The sequence below is a fragment of the Hibiscus syriacus genome, unplaced genomic scaffold, assembly GCF_006381635.1.
Source record: "Hibiscus syriacus cultivar Baekdansim isolate YM2019G1 unplaced genomic scaffold, ASM638163v2 tig00116958_pilon, whole genome shotgun sequence".
NCBI classification, from domain to species: domain Eukaryota; kingdom Viridiplantae; phylum Streptophyta; class Magnoliopsida; order Malvales; family Malvaceae; genus Hibiscus; species Hibiscus syriacus.
Window position 1 is genome coordinate 1783786 of NW_024063484.1, and position 16636 is coordinate 1800421.

Sequence of the window (16636 nt, forward strand, 5' to 3'; positions counted from 1 at the left end):
TCCACCTACATAAAGTGTAAAACTTTTAATTTTACATCTTTTTAGGATCATTGAATGAATGAAAATCAAATGCTAAGATTAACTTTTTTTTCAGTGAGTATCTTCTTATTTTCTACGGTTAATCTCATCATTTGATTTTCTCTCATCCAATGATCATAAAAAGGTGTTAAACTAAAAAGTTTTACACTACGTAATTAGATTGTAGTCCATATATATATATATATATATATATATATATATATATATATATATATATATCAATTTTAAAAAAAATCCACTTTAAATTTTAATTTTAGGTCTTTAAATGAATACAATGTTCGATGAATCGTTCGTATAATGTTTGTTTGTGTTCGTTTATTAAGCTAAATAAATGAGTATAAATAACTTTTATGTTATTTAATAAACAAATGAACATGAACAAAGGTGTGTATGATTCGTTTATGTTCATGAACACTCTTATTGGAAAACTTGGTGTTCAAATTGAAGAATATATTTTAGATTTTAGATATTGAAGAAGATAAAGATTAAATTGAACATATTGTGAACTTGGTGTTCAAATTGTGACTCCTAAAGAGTTTAAGGACTAGTGGTGTAATTTGACTAATATATTTGCAAATGCTGAACAAACCTTAAATGAACCGAACACGAATACCTTCAAAATTAAATAAACATATACTAATAAAATATTAAAAATTTAAACAAATACAAATCAAACATGAATACATTCAAAAATAAAAATAATAATACAATCTTTTTCGTTCAAATTCAATTTATTTATCCTCGAACTAATTTTATATAATGAAGGTCCTAGCCCATGGTGAAACTGCCCATGTGGGCATGGCACTGGTAACAAAGTAGGAAAGTTGCATGACCAGGACAACAATCTTTTCTTTTCCTTTCTTAAATTGATTTGTTTCACAAGACGAAGCCTTGAGTCTTTAAATTTTCAACGGCAGAGTCTGGTTATGAAACGTTATATCAATGCTTCTTCAAAATTTAATGCTCAAAACTAGACATTTCTTTCGGTGTTATACCCTCCTCCATTTCTGTTCTTCCTCTATGTGCATTACTGGTATTTCTAGTTGCAGCGAAACTAAACAAATGGTGCTTGAAGTTTAGTTGTAATGAGTGCAAATGGTTTGAAAAGCTGAAGCTTTTTGCTCAATTTAATGAAAACCCAGTTAGGTTTAGCTGTTTTTCTGTAAGCCCATTGTGACAAGGACGGAGCTTGGTACCTGGATCATGGGGTTTAGCCACTTTTGAAGAATTCAAGGTGAATTTTCCCCTTTTGGTGGATTATCTGCATTTCCATTGATTAATTTTTTTTCTCTTTGGAATTTGGGTTATGGAGATCTGATTCATATGTTTAAGAATTAAATGCCAGAAAACGCTTGATTTCTCTCATTTCAATTGGTTACTCTTAGTCTCTTAACCTTGAACAAAAATGTAATACTTGTTTTAGATTGAGTTTTAGGGTCTTGTTTTAGGGATTTAAATTACGGTTGCCGTTGCATTTTCGGTTGCATTGCGAATATTGCTGTTTTTGTGAAATAATGGTTTTGGAAGTCACCTTTACCGCCATATAACGGCTGCCATTTTGATAGCGGACCGCTGTTTAAATTCATGCTTGTTTTGTTTGATGAATGATTGGACTTTTTCTCTGCTTGTTGGGGTTTAAATCTTTGAGTTAATGTTGATTTTGTAGATAAGATAATGGAGGTTGAAAGGAAACGTTCCAAGGGAGGATTTCTTCAATTGTTTGACTGGAAAGGTAAATCTAGGAAGAAGCTCTTCTCGAACAATTCCGAGTTACCGGGTACATTCGTGTTCTTCGTCTATATGAATATGCATTTCTTTTCTGTTTTAAGTCCTTTTTTTCTTTATTATACGGACATGTTTGTAAATCATGCACCATTTGTTTGCATTTTGACTGTAGAAGAATCAAAGAGAGTAAAACCCGAGGAATATGTAGTGAAGCCGCCGCCTCTTATGGTGTGAAATTTGCTTCCTTTCCAGCTTTAATCTTATTTAGCTCAACTGTTTATTTTGGTGATTTGTTAGTTTCTGAGTATATTGTTTATCTGCATAATAGATGGAGGGGGATGAGTACACTGCTGCTTCGAATAATAGGCGAAGCGGTGATTTTAATTCTTCTTCTTCGGTGGCCAGCGATGAAGGATACGGATCTAGAGTGCCTGGAGTTGTTGCTAGGCTTATGGGGTTGGACTCATTACCGACACAAAATGTCTCCGAGTCTTCTTCCGTCCCCTACTCAGGGTCTTGCTCTGTTAGAGTATCTCAGTATGAAAGAAGTGCTCCTAGTTTATGGAACGAATATCAACCCACGGACTACACTAACATATCTAACAAGCTTGACAGGTCGTCTTCAAATCTCTTTGAACCAAGGTTTCTTAAGGTGGAGAACTGGTCAATCGAGAGATTTCAGACTGAAATATTGCCTCCAAAATCAGCAAAGCCAATTCCAATCACTCACCATAAGCTTTTGTCTCCTATCAGGAGTCCAGCGTTCATCCCAACCAAGAATGCAGCTTATATAATGGAGGCGGCTGCAAAGATTATTGAGGCTAGTCCTCAGGCAACTTCCAAAGGTAAAGTGTCATCATTTGGATCCTCTTCGGTTCCTTTGAAAATGCGGAACTTGAGAGAGAAACTTGAAGCTGCACATAAAGTATCGAGGCCTCAAAGAGCTGATCAGCCTAGTGAGACTACGGTGAAGCCTTTGAAAGTACAGCATAAGGACAAGAGTCGCAGTAAATCAGATTATACACCGACATTCAAGATAACAAAGGACTCGGAAAAGGGCAGTTCTAACTGTTCAAGGAATAAGGGAAAATCAGTCTCACTTGCAGAACAAGCAAGGCTTAATGTTAAGAGGAAAGAAGGGTCATCATCGAGTGTAAGTGGGAGTTTTGTGAACCAGAAGGAGAGGAATGATGCTAAAAGAAAACAGTTCTCTACAAGTCGGTCAGATATACAAAGGACTGTGGAGAAAAGAGCGTCGGCAAACCGGACTAACGGTGTGCTGAGGCAGAATAATCAGAAGCAGAATTGCATATCTAATCGAGATAATTCAACATCGGACCAGCAAGGTAGAAACACAAGGTCCATAAATGGTGCATTAGGGCTTAATAGGACCATTAGTTCCAGGAAGACAGTCTCAGTGGCAACTGATACTGCAAAGGAGGTCCCGATGTCTAGGAGAAAGAATTTGCCTAGAAAGAAATGCCCTGTAAATGAGGACCTTCCGTCGGGACAAACTGTTCCTGATATTTCATCTACAAATGGTAGCGAAAGGTCTTTAAAATGTTATGTTACAACTGATGGGCACTTGAATCAGGATGCAGATGTAAAGAAGAAAAACATGGATGTTGTTTCATTTACGTTTGTGTCCCCCTTATCAAGGTCCATGCCTGACATGTCTTCCACTAGTCAAGTTGCGGAAAAGAGATGCAGCGGCAGCTTTTATACTGATCCTTCTGGCGATAATGATATGCTATTTTTGAAAAGCTCGGCATTTCCTTCTTCCGGATTCAATATAATCGGTGGGGATGCTCTGAGTGCTATTTTGGAAAAAAATCTTCAGGACTTGACATGTAGAATTGAGTCATCCAACTGCGATATCGTTATCAAGGGGGCTTCTGCTAGCCCAACATCCAGTTGGCAAAACTCCGTGCCCTCATCTGGCATGGCTACCACAAAATCAACAGCACGTCATAGAAGACTTCAGGTGCATCTAGATAAAGATACATCGACATTTCTTCATAAATGCAACAGTTGTTCAGAAGCTAGAATGATTTCGAACCATTTTATTGTCTCGTATACCTCTCGTTTCTATAAATAAAATTGTAGTCTTAGTTTTCGATCTTACATTATAATGAAATATTACTTCAAACTTATTTGAATGATGCCAGCAATCTGAAGAAATTGAAGAGCAAAATGCTAGCACCAGCAGCAGTGAGACTGGCATAGAAGCAGATAACCAGCACCCTGGCCTACGTTCAACTCTTGAACCTTCTATCACAAGCGGAGGCTGCTCAGGTAGCAGACATGGTAAGCTGCACTCTTCTTATTCTTATTTTCCTCTTTGTAGTTCTGCATTTCTGCCACTCGAACTGTTTTCCTTATGTTTCGTATTTGAGTTGAAAACGCTATGAAGCGGTAGGAATGTTATTCTGATTAAATCTTTGGACAAAGTTTAGAGAATAGTTAAACTATACTTTTAGAATGATTTGTAGTAGTTCATGAATTTTGCATGGTATTTATAGTTTTGATTATATCGACATCGTTGCTCTAACCGACGCACACACTCTACCCTTGCAGGCACCACACCGTTCTTTTCTGTTCAAGATCAAGAATTGTTAAATTGGACCTCTGAATGTGTATGCGAGTCTCTGATGGAATTTGGTATGGAGTTATCCGACACAGCATCTTCTAAACCAGCTGGAGACACAGACCGAAAGCTTTCATCTACGGCATTAGATTCCAGAGACTATAAACAGTCAACCAACTGGGAAGTCGATTTCGTGAAAATGGTGCTAAAAGATCCAGAGCTATTGTTTATAGAATATGCATTGGGTCAGACTGAAAAGTTTATGACCCTGAAGACCTTGAATAAGATAGAGCATCTAACCGGCACAGAGAGAAACAGAGAAGATTACAGGCTCAAACAAAAGCTTTTACTCGATTGTGTGAGTGAATGCATGGAGTCGAGGTATCGACAGGTTCTGGTCGGAAGCTACAAAGGATGTGTTGCATGGAAAAAAAAGATACAAAACCAGGATTGGCTGGCGGAGGAAGTGAACAAAGAGATCTCGGGTTGGAAAAGCGAGGGGGACACAATGGTGGATGATCTTGTAGACAAGGACATGAGCACAAAGCATGGGAGATGGCTTGATTTTGACATGGAAGCATTCGAAGAGGGCGTAGAAATCGAGAAGAACATATTAACTTGCTTAGTTGATGAATTAGTTTCTGATTTATTGCTTTGAGATTAGCCTTCATTTTTGCTTCTGTGGTTCCATTATCAAAATCTCAGCCTCCATTTGGATTTCTTTGTTCATGGAGAAGATATATACTTGGTGTATAATTCACAATTGTGAACATATAAGCTGAGGGATTGTTGATAAATTATAATTGGGTAAATTACAAATTTCATCACTGAACTTTAATCTCTCTCCTATTTTGCTCATTGAACTTTAAAAGTTTTCAATTTTCTAACTGAACTTAATACATTAGATTTTTTGTCACCCATCCGTTAAATAGTTAATGGCGTTAAAACGACACCATTTTTAAAAAATAAAATTTTCACCAAAATGACGTTTTGCATCTATATAAAAGTCCATTTATAACATCGTTAGTGAAGAAACGACTGAGTTATCAAGAAAAACCAATGCATTAAGTTCAGTGAGACAACTGAAAAGATTTAAAATACAGTGAATGAAATAGGAGAAAGAGTAAAGTTCAATCACCAAATTTATAATTTACTCATTATTATTATATCAGTTTCTTCTACTGATCCATGTGTTATGCAAAAGTTATAGATTTAGTAATTATATTTTAATTTAGACATTTATAGTGCTTGTATTTTAATAAAGGTTTTGAGAGAAAAGAAAATAAAACCACAAAGAGAAGCACATGCTAAGCCTTGATTGGTTCCCAAGGCTACAAAGTGCTACCAATATTCTTCTTCCTTGGGCACAGGGAACTGAAAAAACTGACAGATGTTTACAGATTAGCAGGTAGAAATATTATTCCTTCTCTTTGATCTTAAAGGGTAAATGTTAACCATGATTAGGGTCTAAGAAATCCTCTTACCCTTAATTTATTCATTTCTTATCATATTAATTTAGTACAACAATGATTAATTATTGATCATGAGAGAGGGTGGTGTAGGTGCCAATGCAGGACCCTCAGCCTTGTAGGACACAGCTGCCCCTAAATTGGGATCCTATGAAAAGGAGCTATAGTTTTAGTTCTTCAATGCCTTTCAAAATACTATCCCTCCATCCAATATGTTTTATACTTTATCTTTTCATTGTTTATATTTAGAATTTGTAATTATTATTTTTTTAATAATGTAACTTTTAATGAAAATAAAATTTTGATTTAAAATTTCAAATAATCTAATTTTATTCTTAAGTTATCTCACTTTACATTAGTCTTTAAATTTTTAAAATTTAAATTTCATCTTCACATTATGATCCTCAAACATTGAATACTCTAATTTCATTTCAAATTATCGATTTATGCTAAAATAATTTGTCAACTACAATGTAAATACTGATATGTATTATGTAATAATATGATGTGACATACATAATGATGAATATGCATAATCAGGGATGGATCTAAGCGAGGGCTAGTAATGCCCCCTCTAAAAATTTAAAATTGTCATATATTTTAGATTTTATCTATGTATTTGTTGAAAGTTTATTTTCAACCCTCCTACAATTTTATAAGTTCAAGTTTGCCCCTAAAATTTTATAATTTCAAGTTTGCCCTTAACATAAAATGTAACGTCCTAACTCAATACGACCTTAAGATTGACGGACTATGACGTCACATGGACCACCGGAGTGTCTAATCAAAATTTTTCCTTAAAAAACATAATCATCTACATAAACCCATATTTTTTATATACGAAATCAAATAAATTCACATCACTTGTTCACAACTCGTGAGCCCCCAAAATACTTGAATTTATAGATTACAAAATATTCAAACATTACATTTTTGACCTGACGCACACGGATTCATTTATAATACATGCCACTAGTACAAAGGTAGAGACATACTCCAAATCTGGCAGCTGGTTCTAGTCAGTCTATATAAAGGCTCCTCCAAAAGCTTCTGCTCTTAACCTGCGCACGAAAACAAATTCCGAACGCTGAGCTCACAAGCTCAGTGCCACACTAATAACTAAATTAAACTACAAGCATCCTCAAATGTCCATACTTAAAATATGCTTAAATATACTTAACTCATACTTGTTAGCATACGAGTACGCTAACTAAAACATACATATAAAGTTAGGCATCATGGTGCGGCTGAGGGGCTACATCTCGGAGCTCACACACCCTTCTATCCTACCTAAGGTGGAAATCTGAAATTCTATATCGGATTGCATCACCCGCTAAATCGCTCCGTCGAGTCTTAGGGAATCTACACCCATTTAGCAAAGATGTGCTTAATGCATCATATTAAGGTTGGCCATATCTTAACATACAAACGTTTCTTTGTTCTAGAGTGATTCGGGTGTCCACGATGTTTCTCAAACATCATACAAGGTAAGTCTTATGATTCCTTAAATTTTAGGGTTTCTAAGTGAAATTTAACTTGTTAATATTGTTCTCACTTGATGTCTTATTGAAGGATTAAAGAGTGGTTTGAGTCATTCAACCATGATTCCAAAATTCCCAGAATTTCTTATCTTTGAAAAGGAGATAGTATCGATACTGACCCAGAAGTATCGATACCCCTACTTGACTATCGATGCCAACAACTTAAAATTGACCATGAGAAAAAGGGTAGTATCGATTCTCCCATGGGGAGTATTGATACTCAACCCTTGGTATCGATACTCATGATACTCATGGTATCGATACTCCCATGAGTATCGATACCAAAATTGTATTCTAGAATTTTAGTATCAAGACCTTTCCCTTAGGTATCGAAACCGAGCCTCTAGTATCGATACTCTATGCATGAGTATTGGTACTCCTACTTATAATTCTTCAGATTTTTTCCTTTCTTATGAACAATATCGATACTTATTCATCTAGTATCGATACTGACACCCAAAAATGTTCTATTTGGACATTTTCAAACCTTCCTAACCCTTTCTAAGACCCTAAGGAGGTCCCCAAACATTATTAGTATCTTATTTAAGCTTATTAGAGTCATAAAGAGGCATCATATAGTTTAAAAACACACAAACTTAAAATCTACCATGAACATGCTCTTAAATCCTTCAAAGTTAATGTAAACTACATAAATGCATGGTAAAGCTTATAATTTTCATAAGAAGGTTATAAGAGTGTTATCTTGAGTTCTTGGTAGCTGGAAAGAGTTCCAAATCACCCCAAAGTTAACTTCTCATTCCCCCTTACCTTAGACCCTTTTCCAACTTCCTTCACTATTGCATAAAGAAATGATATTACTAAATTATTTAGGAGACTATTAGGAGTCTAAAAACATTTCTTAACGTTCATCATACCCTAAACACAAGTTAGAATTCTCTATTTCATAAACCCCACAAAAACCCATTTTTGGTTTAAAGCTTAAAACTTGACATATGGGGCTTAAAATGAAGCTCTTGAAATGAAGAATGATTTCCTTACCTTGTATAAACTTAACCAATTGTTGAAATCCCTAAAGCTTAAATCTTGGCTTCAATTGAAAGAGAGAGAAATGGAGAGAATAGGAAGAGTGTTTGGTGGGGAAGAATGGGAGTGGTTCACGTTAATCAGATAAAAAATAGGGGGTTTAGCTATTGATTTAAAAAAGGGCAAAATTACACATTAGGTCCTTATTCTCTTAATTCTTAATAAACTTATCTCAAACTCTTCACACTTGGGCCCAAAATCAAGCCCAATTCCAACTTAATTTTTATCCAACTAGTATAAAGGGTATTTTTGGGCTCTAATTAAAGGTTTCGGGTCAACCCAAACTACTAACATGGAATTTGGGATATTACATAAAATCTTACGTCCGTCCCTGTGCATAACGTCCCTTAAATCTTTTATTTAGAACGAAATTAAATGGTTATTTGATTTTTATTTTTCTTCTCTCAAATTATTTATAATTCTTTCTATATTTCAAAGTTAAAAAATTATTTTATTGAAATCAAACATTACTTATCGTTCATGTCACTTCATATTATTACAGAATACACATAAGTGTTTATATGATAGTTCATATTTTTAACTCCTTTATTAACAAGGAACGTGATTAACACATACCGATAGCTTGAGATAAATTTGGAACATTCAAAATTTTGGCGACCAATTTAGAATAAGGGTCTTAGGGGATAGAATTGAAATGCTCAAAAGTTTTAGAATCAATTTAGAATGAGAGTAGTAGTTTATGAATGAAATTGAAATATTCAAAAGTTTAGAGACTAATTTAGAATGAAAGTCATAGTTTGAAGGCATGTGGTCTAATTAACTCTTTTTTTAATCTTTTTATGTGCATAGAGTTTTTTATGCAACAAGTGGGGAGACATTCAGCTCCCATTATTCACCCTTACAAGCAGGGCATTTCTTAATTAATTTAGTTGGCTTCCACTTGCATTGACTTTTGAGTTTCTGGTGAAATTGAATTTAAAATTTGTTTTTGTGTATGAAATAGGGATTTAAATCTACTTCCTTGATAGAGGTCTACAATCCAATGTAGAGAAATATTCCTGCAACTAATAATATTTAATATATATATATATATATATCAATGAATAAGAGAGTTAATTACACTGTAGGTCTTTAAATTATTGTTTAAGTTCTAATTTGATCCAAATATTAAAACATATTTTAATTTCAAAATTAATATTATTTCAGGACTAGAATGGTAATTGATGTTTTTATAGTAATATTTTGAAGAAGAAAAAATCGACATATGAAACTTGGGAAATTAAATGAAAATAATTTTAAATATAAACTACATATTTAGTAATCCAACTATATCCATGTTTCCATTTGATCACTTAACAATATTTTTTTTTTCAAAATCATCGCTAAATTTATGTTTTTGTTCTGTCTTGATCACTCGTTGTTAAGAAAATAAATTGAACTGCTAACATGGTAATTTTTTTATTTTTTCAATGATGACATGACATTATCTTATGATGACATATTGACACCATTGTTACTTTTTTAACGACCGATGACAAAAATGGAAAAAAATATAGATTTAGTGATGATTTTGAAGGAAATGGTTGAGTGGCTAAAATGGAACTTGAGAATTGTCGAATGACTAAATAGGAATTAACACATATTTTTCATTAGTACCGAAAAAAAGGTAAAAGTCCCCAATTTGACATGTTGGGGTATTTGACAATTATAAATCACTCCGCAATTCCCATAAACCACATTGATGAACAAATCCCAAACTCAAAATCTTTCCCATCTCTCATCTCCATAACCTTCTTCTTTGAGCTTTTGTCACACGAAAGAAGAAGAAAATGGAGTCCCAAAACCCCATCAAAAAATCAAACTCAATCTTAGAAAGTACCCCAAATGGCCAAATCTTTGATCCCCATGAATCCTATGATGACAGCACTTGCTCCACACCCTATGTAAGTGCTCCTTCGAGCCCTGGTCGGGCGCCTGGTCCGGGTCCCGGCTCCTTCAATGGCTATGGTGGTGGTGGGTTCTATTACAGTGCACCATCCAGTCCTATGCATTTCGCCATCACCTCGGTTGCTTCGAAGATATCATCAACTCAACCATCTTCTCCTGATAATAACAACTCAGTGGCACTCGGTTTTGAGTTCGAGTTCTCTGCGAGGTACGGGTCTTCTTCACCAGGGTCGGGTCAAACAGGATCCATGAGCTCGGCTGATGAACTTTTCTTGAATGGAAAGATCAGACCAATGAAACTGTTCACTCATTTGGAAAGGCCACAAGCTTTGGCTCCATTGATGGATCTTCAACATGAAGAAGAAGAAGAAGATGATGATGATGATAATGAAGTGAGAGGTAGAGATCTGAGGTTGAGGGATAAGTCTTCGAGTTTAAGGAGAAGAACAAGATCCATGTCCCCTTTGAGAAACAATCCCACTTTTGGTACCCTCACCATTGATGACCAAACTCAATGCTTGGAGTACAAGAAAGCGACACCAACGAAACAAGTGCTGCTTCTTCAAGGTCTTCCTCAGCAGGAAGAAGCTCAAAGAGATGGGTTTTTCTCAAAGATTTCTTGAGGAGCAAAAGTGAAGGGACTGGAAGAAGCAACAAGTTCTGGTCAACCATTTCATTCTCTCCAGCAACAAAAGAAAAGAAACCAACAGAGAATCAAAGAAGCACTAAGATCAACAATAAGCCTGTCAATGGAGTAATGAAAAGGAGGGTGGTTCCACCATCTCCACATGAGCTCCATTACACTGCAAATAGAGCACAGGCTGAAGAAATGAGGAAGAAGACCTTTCTGCCTTACAGACAAGGCCTGCTTGGGTGCTTGGGGTTCAGTTCAAAAGGCTATGGTGCCATGAATGGCTTCTGTAGAGCTTTGAACCCTGTTTCCTCCAGGTAAATCTTAGGGGTGCCATATGTATAGAAGATTATTCATAAGTTTATTTTTACAGTTAGATTTCTATAATGTAATGAACTTGTTGAACACAAATGGGTATGTTGTGCCAGTACTGTTGAGAAATCAATAAGGAGAACAGTATACTTACCCATTATTGATGCATTTATAAGATTTTAAAAAGGTGATCTTTGAGGCAATAATATCACACACGTGGTTGAGTTCTGGAGTATAAAAAGGTGAACCCAAAGCAGCACCAGCACATGAGGATGGCCCCTCAATCTTAATGAAAAACTCCGGATCTTTTTGTTTATTTCTTCTTGGTTCATCCGTGTGAGTCACATGCACATGAACATTATGATATTATGATATATATATATATATATTAAATGAGATATATGTTTGTTTTTGTCAAAAAGATAAGGGTTTGTTGGGATTTTGTAAATATACGAAATGCCATCAACCTTGCTTCTAACTTTACTTGTTTTTGCCTCAAAATACATTGTCTGCAAAGTAGAGGGATGAAGTTTGTAATTAGGCCAAAACAAAACATCTGGTTTAAGAAGCCTGTGAGCAAGATGTTGACATAAAGGGGGTATAATGAGACATTGACAATAAGAAGCTAAAGATTATGAGACTTGGACTTCGATTATGACAGTGTTTCCAATTCCAAACAAATGGATTAATATACCTTTTCGGCTTCATCTATCTGGTTTTTTCCCTTGTATCTTGTGACCATCATGTAACTCCATTTGCTTTTAGGAAAAAGGGAATTGAAAACTCCAAGAAAGCACATGAACAAGATTGTTCTGCCTTTCCCAATAATCAAACATCATGTCCCTCATATAATTTGGTTTTGTGGATAAGCTTAGTTTGAGACCATAACTCTAGAGCTCTTTTTCTTTTAATTGTTCATGACGATTTTAAGGTAGTATTTGTTCAAAATCTTTTTTTAATCATTGACAACGTATATATATCCTACAAATATAGTTATTCGAATGAGAAATCTTTAGAAAGAACAAAACTCCTTTTAACTATTAAAATCGTTAATGAATTTCAAAATTATTAGGGGCAAATGGTGGCACAATCACATCAACCAAAGTGTCCTTAGGCCCCAACTATGACAAATAGTGGGACGGGCTTTACATGCGGTTTGCCAGTAGCAATGGAGGATCACCCATTTGCCCATTACTTCCTTCTGACAAACCTGGCTCAAATTCATCCGAATTTCCGGATGACTCGGTCTTCTGTCTCTCTTTGAGTCCCGGTTCTGAGCATGATTGTAAAAAAAAAAAAATTGGATTGGTTGAATCGAGATTTACTTGATATGGAGCCGGTTAAGGATGATAGGAATTATTGCCATCCATTCTCTCTCGTATATCTTAGATATTTTCTTTATATTTTGTATTGATAATCTATTTTCATCTTTAAAATTTTTTAAATTCGTCTCTACTAAAATTTTATAACTTCACCACACTAACATAAAATCTTACATCAACCCCTATAAGTATTGATTTGCGACTAAGCTTGTGGTAAGCTTATGGTAAGTTTAGTTATGAAATAAGAATTCCATGAATCAAATATGATTTGCTTTGGCATGTATGTTCATTATGATAAAATGCATATATGATTATGATGAAAACAAGTCGAGGATCTTAATATGTCAAGTATGTCAAGTACATTCAGATTCTTTCTTCTTCCCACCATTTCCATTAATAACATCCCAAAACTATAAACATCAGCTTTACAAGAGACACCTCCAATGTTTTTGTAGAAAAATTCAGGTGCAATGTAACCTAGTGTACCACGAGCAGCTGTGTGAGAGATGATACTGTCATCCACCGAATATAATTTTGCAAGACCAGAATCAGATACATTGGGGACAAAGTTTTGGCCAACACTGAGTGCAATGTCCAACAGTTTTGGCCAAGTTAAACTTCAAGTTTCTTTTGAAAACATGATTTTGTCTAATGATCCATTCACCATGAAATAGTATATAAGAGCTTGTTTCGATCCCTCTACACAGAATCCAATGAGTTGCACAACGTTCATGTGATGAATCCTTCCGATGGTAGCAACTTCATTGATGAAATCTTCTCCATTTGCTTTGGATTTTCCCAATATTTTTACTTCCACCAACCGACCACCACGAAGCTTTCCTTTGAACACAGAACCGAACCCTCCTTGGCCTAGTTTAACTTTGAAACCTTCTGTCATTGTTTTTATTTCATGGTATCAATATCGAATAGGCAATTCCGACTTTAAAGAAAGTTTTCAATACTTTCATCCATTGATAAATGTCTTCTCCTACACTTGTGTGTAACAAGTGTAATCAAGCAAAATATTCCCAGCAAAGTTCTTGCTAATAGTATGCTGTATGCCTGTTTCCCCAAGAAAATCACGTACACAATTTTATCGTTGAACTATATAAAGCTTAGTCAAAAGTTGGGGAAGTAAGAACTACCTGATATTGCAAGACAAATAAAGTAGGATCTTGTAAAAACACCAGTTGAACAATAATTACATACTTGAATACAGAGCCCAAAACAAAGGTAAATCCATCAAAACAAAATACATTATCAAATCTAAAAGACTAACCTTTTCCATAGATATAATACTGGCATAAGATTCCAGGAAGAATAAAGGCCATATTGCTTAATATATATATATATATATATATGCTAAAATCGGGTTAGCAGAATTATCGCCAGCTTTAGCAATCTAGAACTCCCAAGAAGCAACGAATCCATTAATAAGACCGTCAAAATATATGAAAGAATCCTAGAAAACTCTTACACTTTGAGAATCGGCTTTGAAGGCCAAAAATCGAATATATGCCATGAAACCTTTGTTGAATATTTAATTTAATTTAAACAATAAGTATGAAGAATTATACATTTTCATTAATGTATTAGGATGGATGTAACTATTCATCGTGAATGAATATGACTATTCATGATGAATAGACATGGCCATGTACGATGAAAATGTGTTATCAATAGTTTTGTAATCATTCAAACGGTCACTTACAATTCTATATAAAGGATTATAAGTGATGAAGCAAGTCAATTTAATTCCAAGTTTTTTTCTTATATTTTCTTGTTCTTCTCTACAAGTTTAAGTTTCATACTTTCATATCTCAACAAAGTGATATCAGAGCTTGGTTCGATATAGGTGAAGATGACCAACAATAGTATGTTTCCATTTCAATTTCCTTGTCTTACAAAAGACAATTAAGAAAGTGTCTCCGTATGAAAGATTTACTTGGGGCACAAGATGCTTTGGAGATCACACAAAATGGTTATGAATCTCGTTATGACGAGGCGTCATTGTTACAACAAGAAAATGAGGCTTTGACGAAGACAAAGAAGAAAAATCAACAAGAAAATGAGGATTTGAAGAAGACAAGGAAGAAAGATCCACCAATGTCCGGATGATTCGATGTTTGTAAAAGTGGCAAATGCCAACACCACGAAGGAAACAGGATGGTTTGGAACAGCTGAAGTATTATAATATTATTTATAATGAGAACCATTTCCATTAAATTAAAAGAGGGGCACTCAATCTCCATCCGAAGATGCCTTAATGAGGGCAACTGAGATGACGATTGCGGAACTGAAGTGGTTAGTGCTCTATCATGTCAACTGCCAAGGAGCTGGATGTGCGGAGGAACATGTTTCTTCTTTCGTCCTGTCTTTGTCGGTTCATGATTTCATTGTTTGTGGACATGGCTTCACGTCTTCTCGTCGTCTTTGTTGATTCATGATTTCATGGTTTGTGGCCATGGCTTTATGTCGTGTTCATGGCTTAAATAAGAATATATCTCCTCTGTGGCAATGTTAAAGCTTTCATCCCCAAGTACAATTCTTTGAGCGTCAATGGAAACATAACAAAATTACCTTTAAACAATTTCCTAAAATCTACTTCATTTAATCCCATAATATTATAAATTAGGGGGAGTTAATAAGTAATGCAACTAGATGTAAGTTATGTTTTGGGTGGATTAAAGTTTGAAAACGCACTGAACTTGCCTTTAGGCATGCTTTACCAGTTCTTTTTCTCATATATATTTCTATAGTGATAATTGCACCTGATATTTTTAAATCGTAATATGCACTTTCAAATTCTTTTAACAGGAAAGATATTTTACAAAATTCTCTCCATGGAGTTGATAAAGTGAAAAAGATTCGACTCCAAGTGTTGCGAGGTGAGTTTGAAACCTTGTGGATAAAGGAATCTGATTCAATTTTGGATTATTACTCAAGGGTGATGATCATTGTCAATCAAATGAAGAGATATGGAGAAACTTTAGAAGATGTTCGTGTGATTGAAAAGATCATTCATTCTTTGACTCCAAAGTTTGATTATGTGGTTTATGCTATTGAATCAAAGGATTTAGACCCCATGGCTATTGAACAAGTTATGGGTGAGTTGCAAGCCCAGGAAGACAGATTTAATAGGAGACAAGATGAGTCCATTGAACAAGCCCTCAAAGCCAAGTTGTCTTTGAAAAACAATCGAGAAAAAAAGAATTGAAAGGGTCATAGACGTGGACGAGGTCGAAGTTTTGGCCAACAAAGAATCGAAAGTGATCGTGAAGATCGTACAAATAATGATGTAAGTTCATCATCAAGAAATCAGGGAAGATCAAGGGGAAGAGGAAGATTTAATAATCAAAGATCGAATGAAATGAGGTATGACAAGTCCAATATTGAATATTATAATTACCATAAATTTAGTCTTTTTTTTCTTGGGATGCCAAAATCAAAGTAGAAATGAAGAGAGTATCAACCTCATTGAATATCAACAATATGTTGAAGAGCCAACCTTATTGCTAGCATTTAAGAAAAAAGATAACAATGATGCAAGCACTTGGTACCTTGACAATAGAGAAAGCAATCACATGTGTGGAGACAAAGAGGCCTTTGTGGAACTTGATGAGAAATTTAAAAGTAAACTTTTCATTTGGAGACTCATCGAAAATCCAAATTCAGGAGAAATTGACTATTTTAATTTCTCTAAATGATGAAAACAATAGCCTTATTACCGATGTTTATTATGTGTCGAAGCTAAAGAGTAATATTTTTGAGTTTGGGGAAACTCCTTGAAAGAGGTTATGAAGTTTACATGAAAGATTGTTGTCTTTGGCTAAGAGATTATTATGTCAACTTGGTTGCTAAAGTATAAATGTCGAAGAGTAGAATGTTTTTATTGAATCTCAATACGATTGAAGCAAAGTGTTTGAAGACTAGTGTGGAAGATGATGCATGGCATTGGAAAATGAGATTCAGTCACTTGAACTTTGGAGCCCTCAAAATGCTTTGAGAAAATAAGATGGTAAATGGAATTTTGATTATTAGTTACCCTAACTAATTGT

General features: G+C 34.8%; 2 protein-coding genes and 1 pseudogene across 2 annotated transcripts; 2 read left to right on the forward strand and 1 right to left on the reverse strand.

Moving 5' to 3' along the window:
- The first annotated feature begins 803 nt into the window (after positions 1-803).
- Positions 804-5061, forward strand: LOC120189428. The gene is made up of 6 exons (XM_039192712.1): positions 804-1273; positions 1706-1816; positions 1937-1992; positions 2093-3748; positions 3933-4071; positions 4342-5061. Exons 2-6 carry the CDS (start codon positions 1714-1716, stop codon positions 5007-5009), a joined length of 2622 nt encoding a protein of 873 aa, XP_039048643.1. The 5' UTR covers positions 804-1273; positions 1706-1713; the 3' UTR covers positions 5010-5061.
- Positions 5062-10099: 5038 nt separating this feature from the next.
- LOC120189429 lies at positions 10100-11283 on the forward strand (annotated as a pseudogene).
- A 1118-nt stretch (positions 11284-12401) lies between these two features.
- Positions 12402-13476, reverse strand: LOC120189632 (rust resistance kinase Lr10-like). The gene is made up of 3 exons (XM_039192855.1): positions 13217-13476; positions 13017-13159; positions 12402-12529 (listed from the first exon to the last, which is right to left on the reverse strand). Exons 1-3 carry the CDS (start codon positions 13474-13476, stop codon positions 12402-12404), a joined length of 531 nt encoding a protein of 176 aa, XP_039048786.1.
- Positions 13477-16636: the final 3160 nt, after the last annotated feature.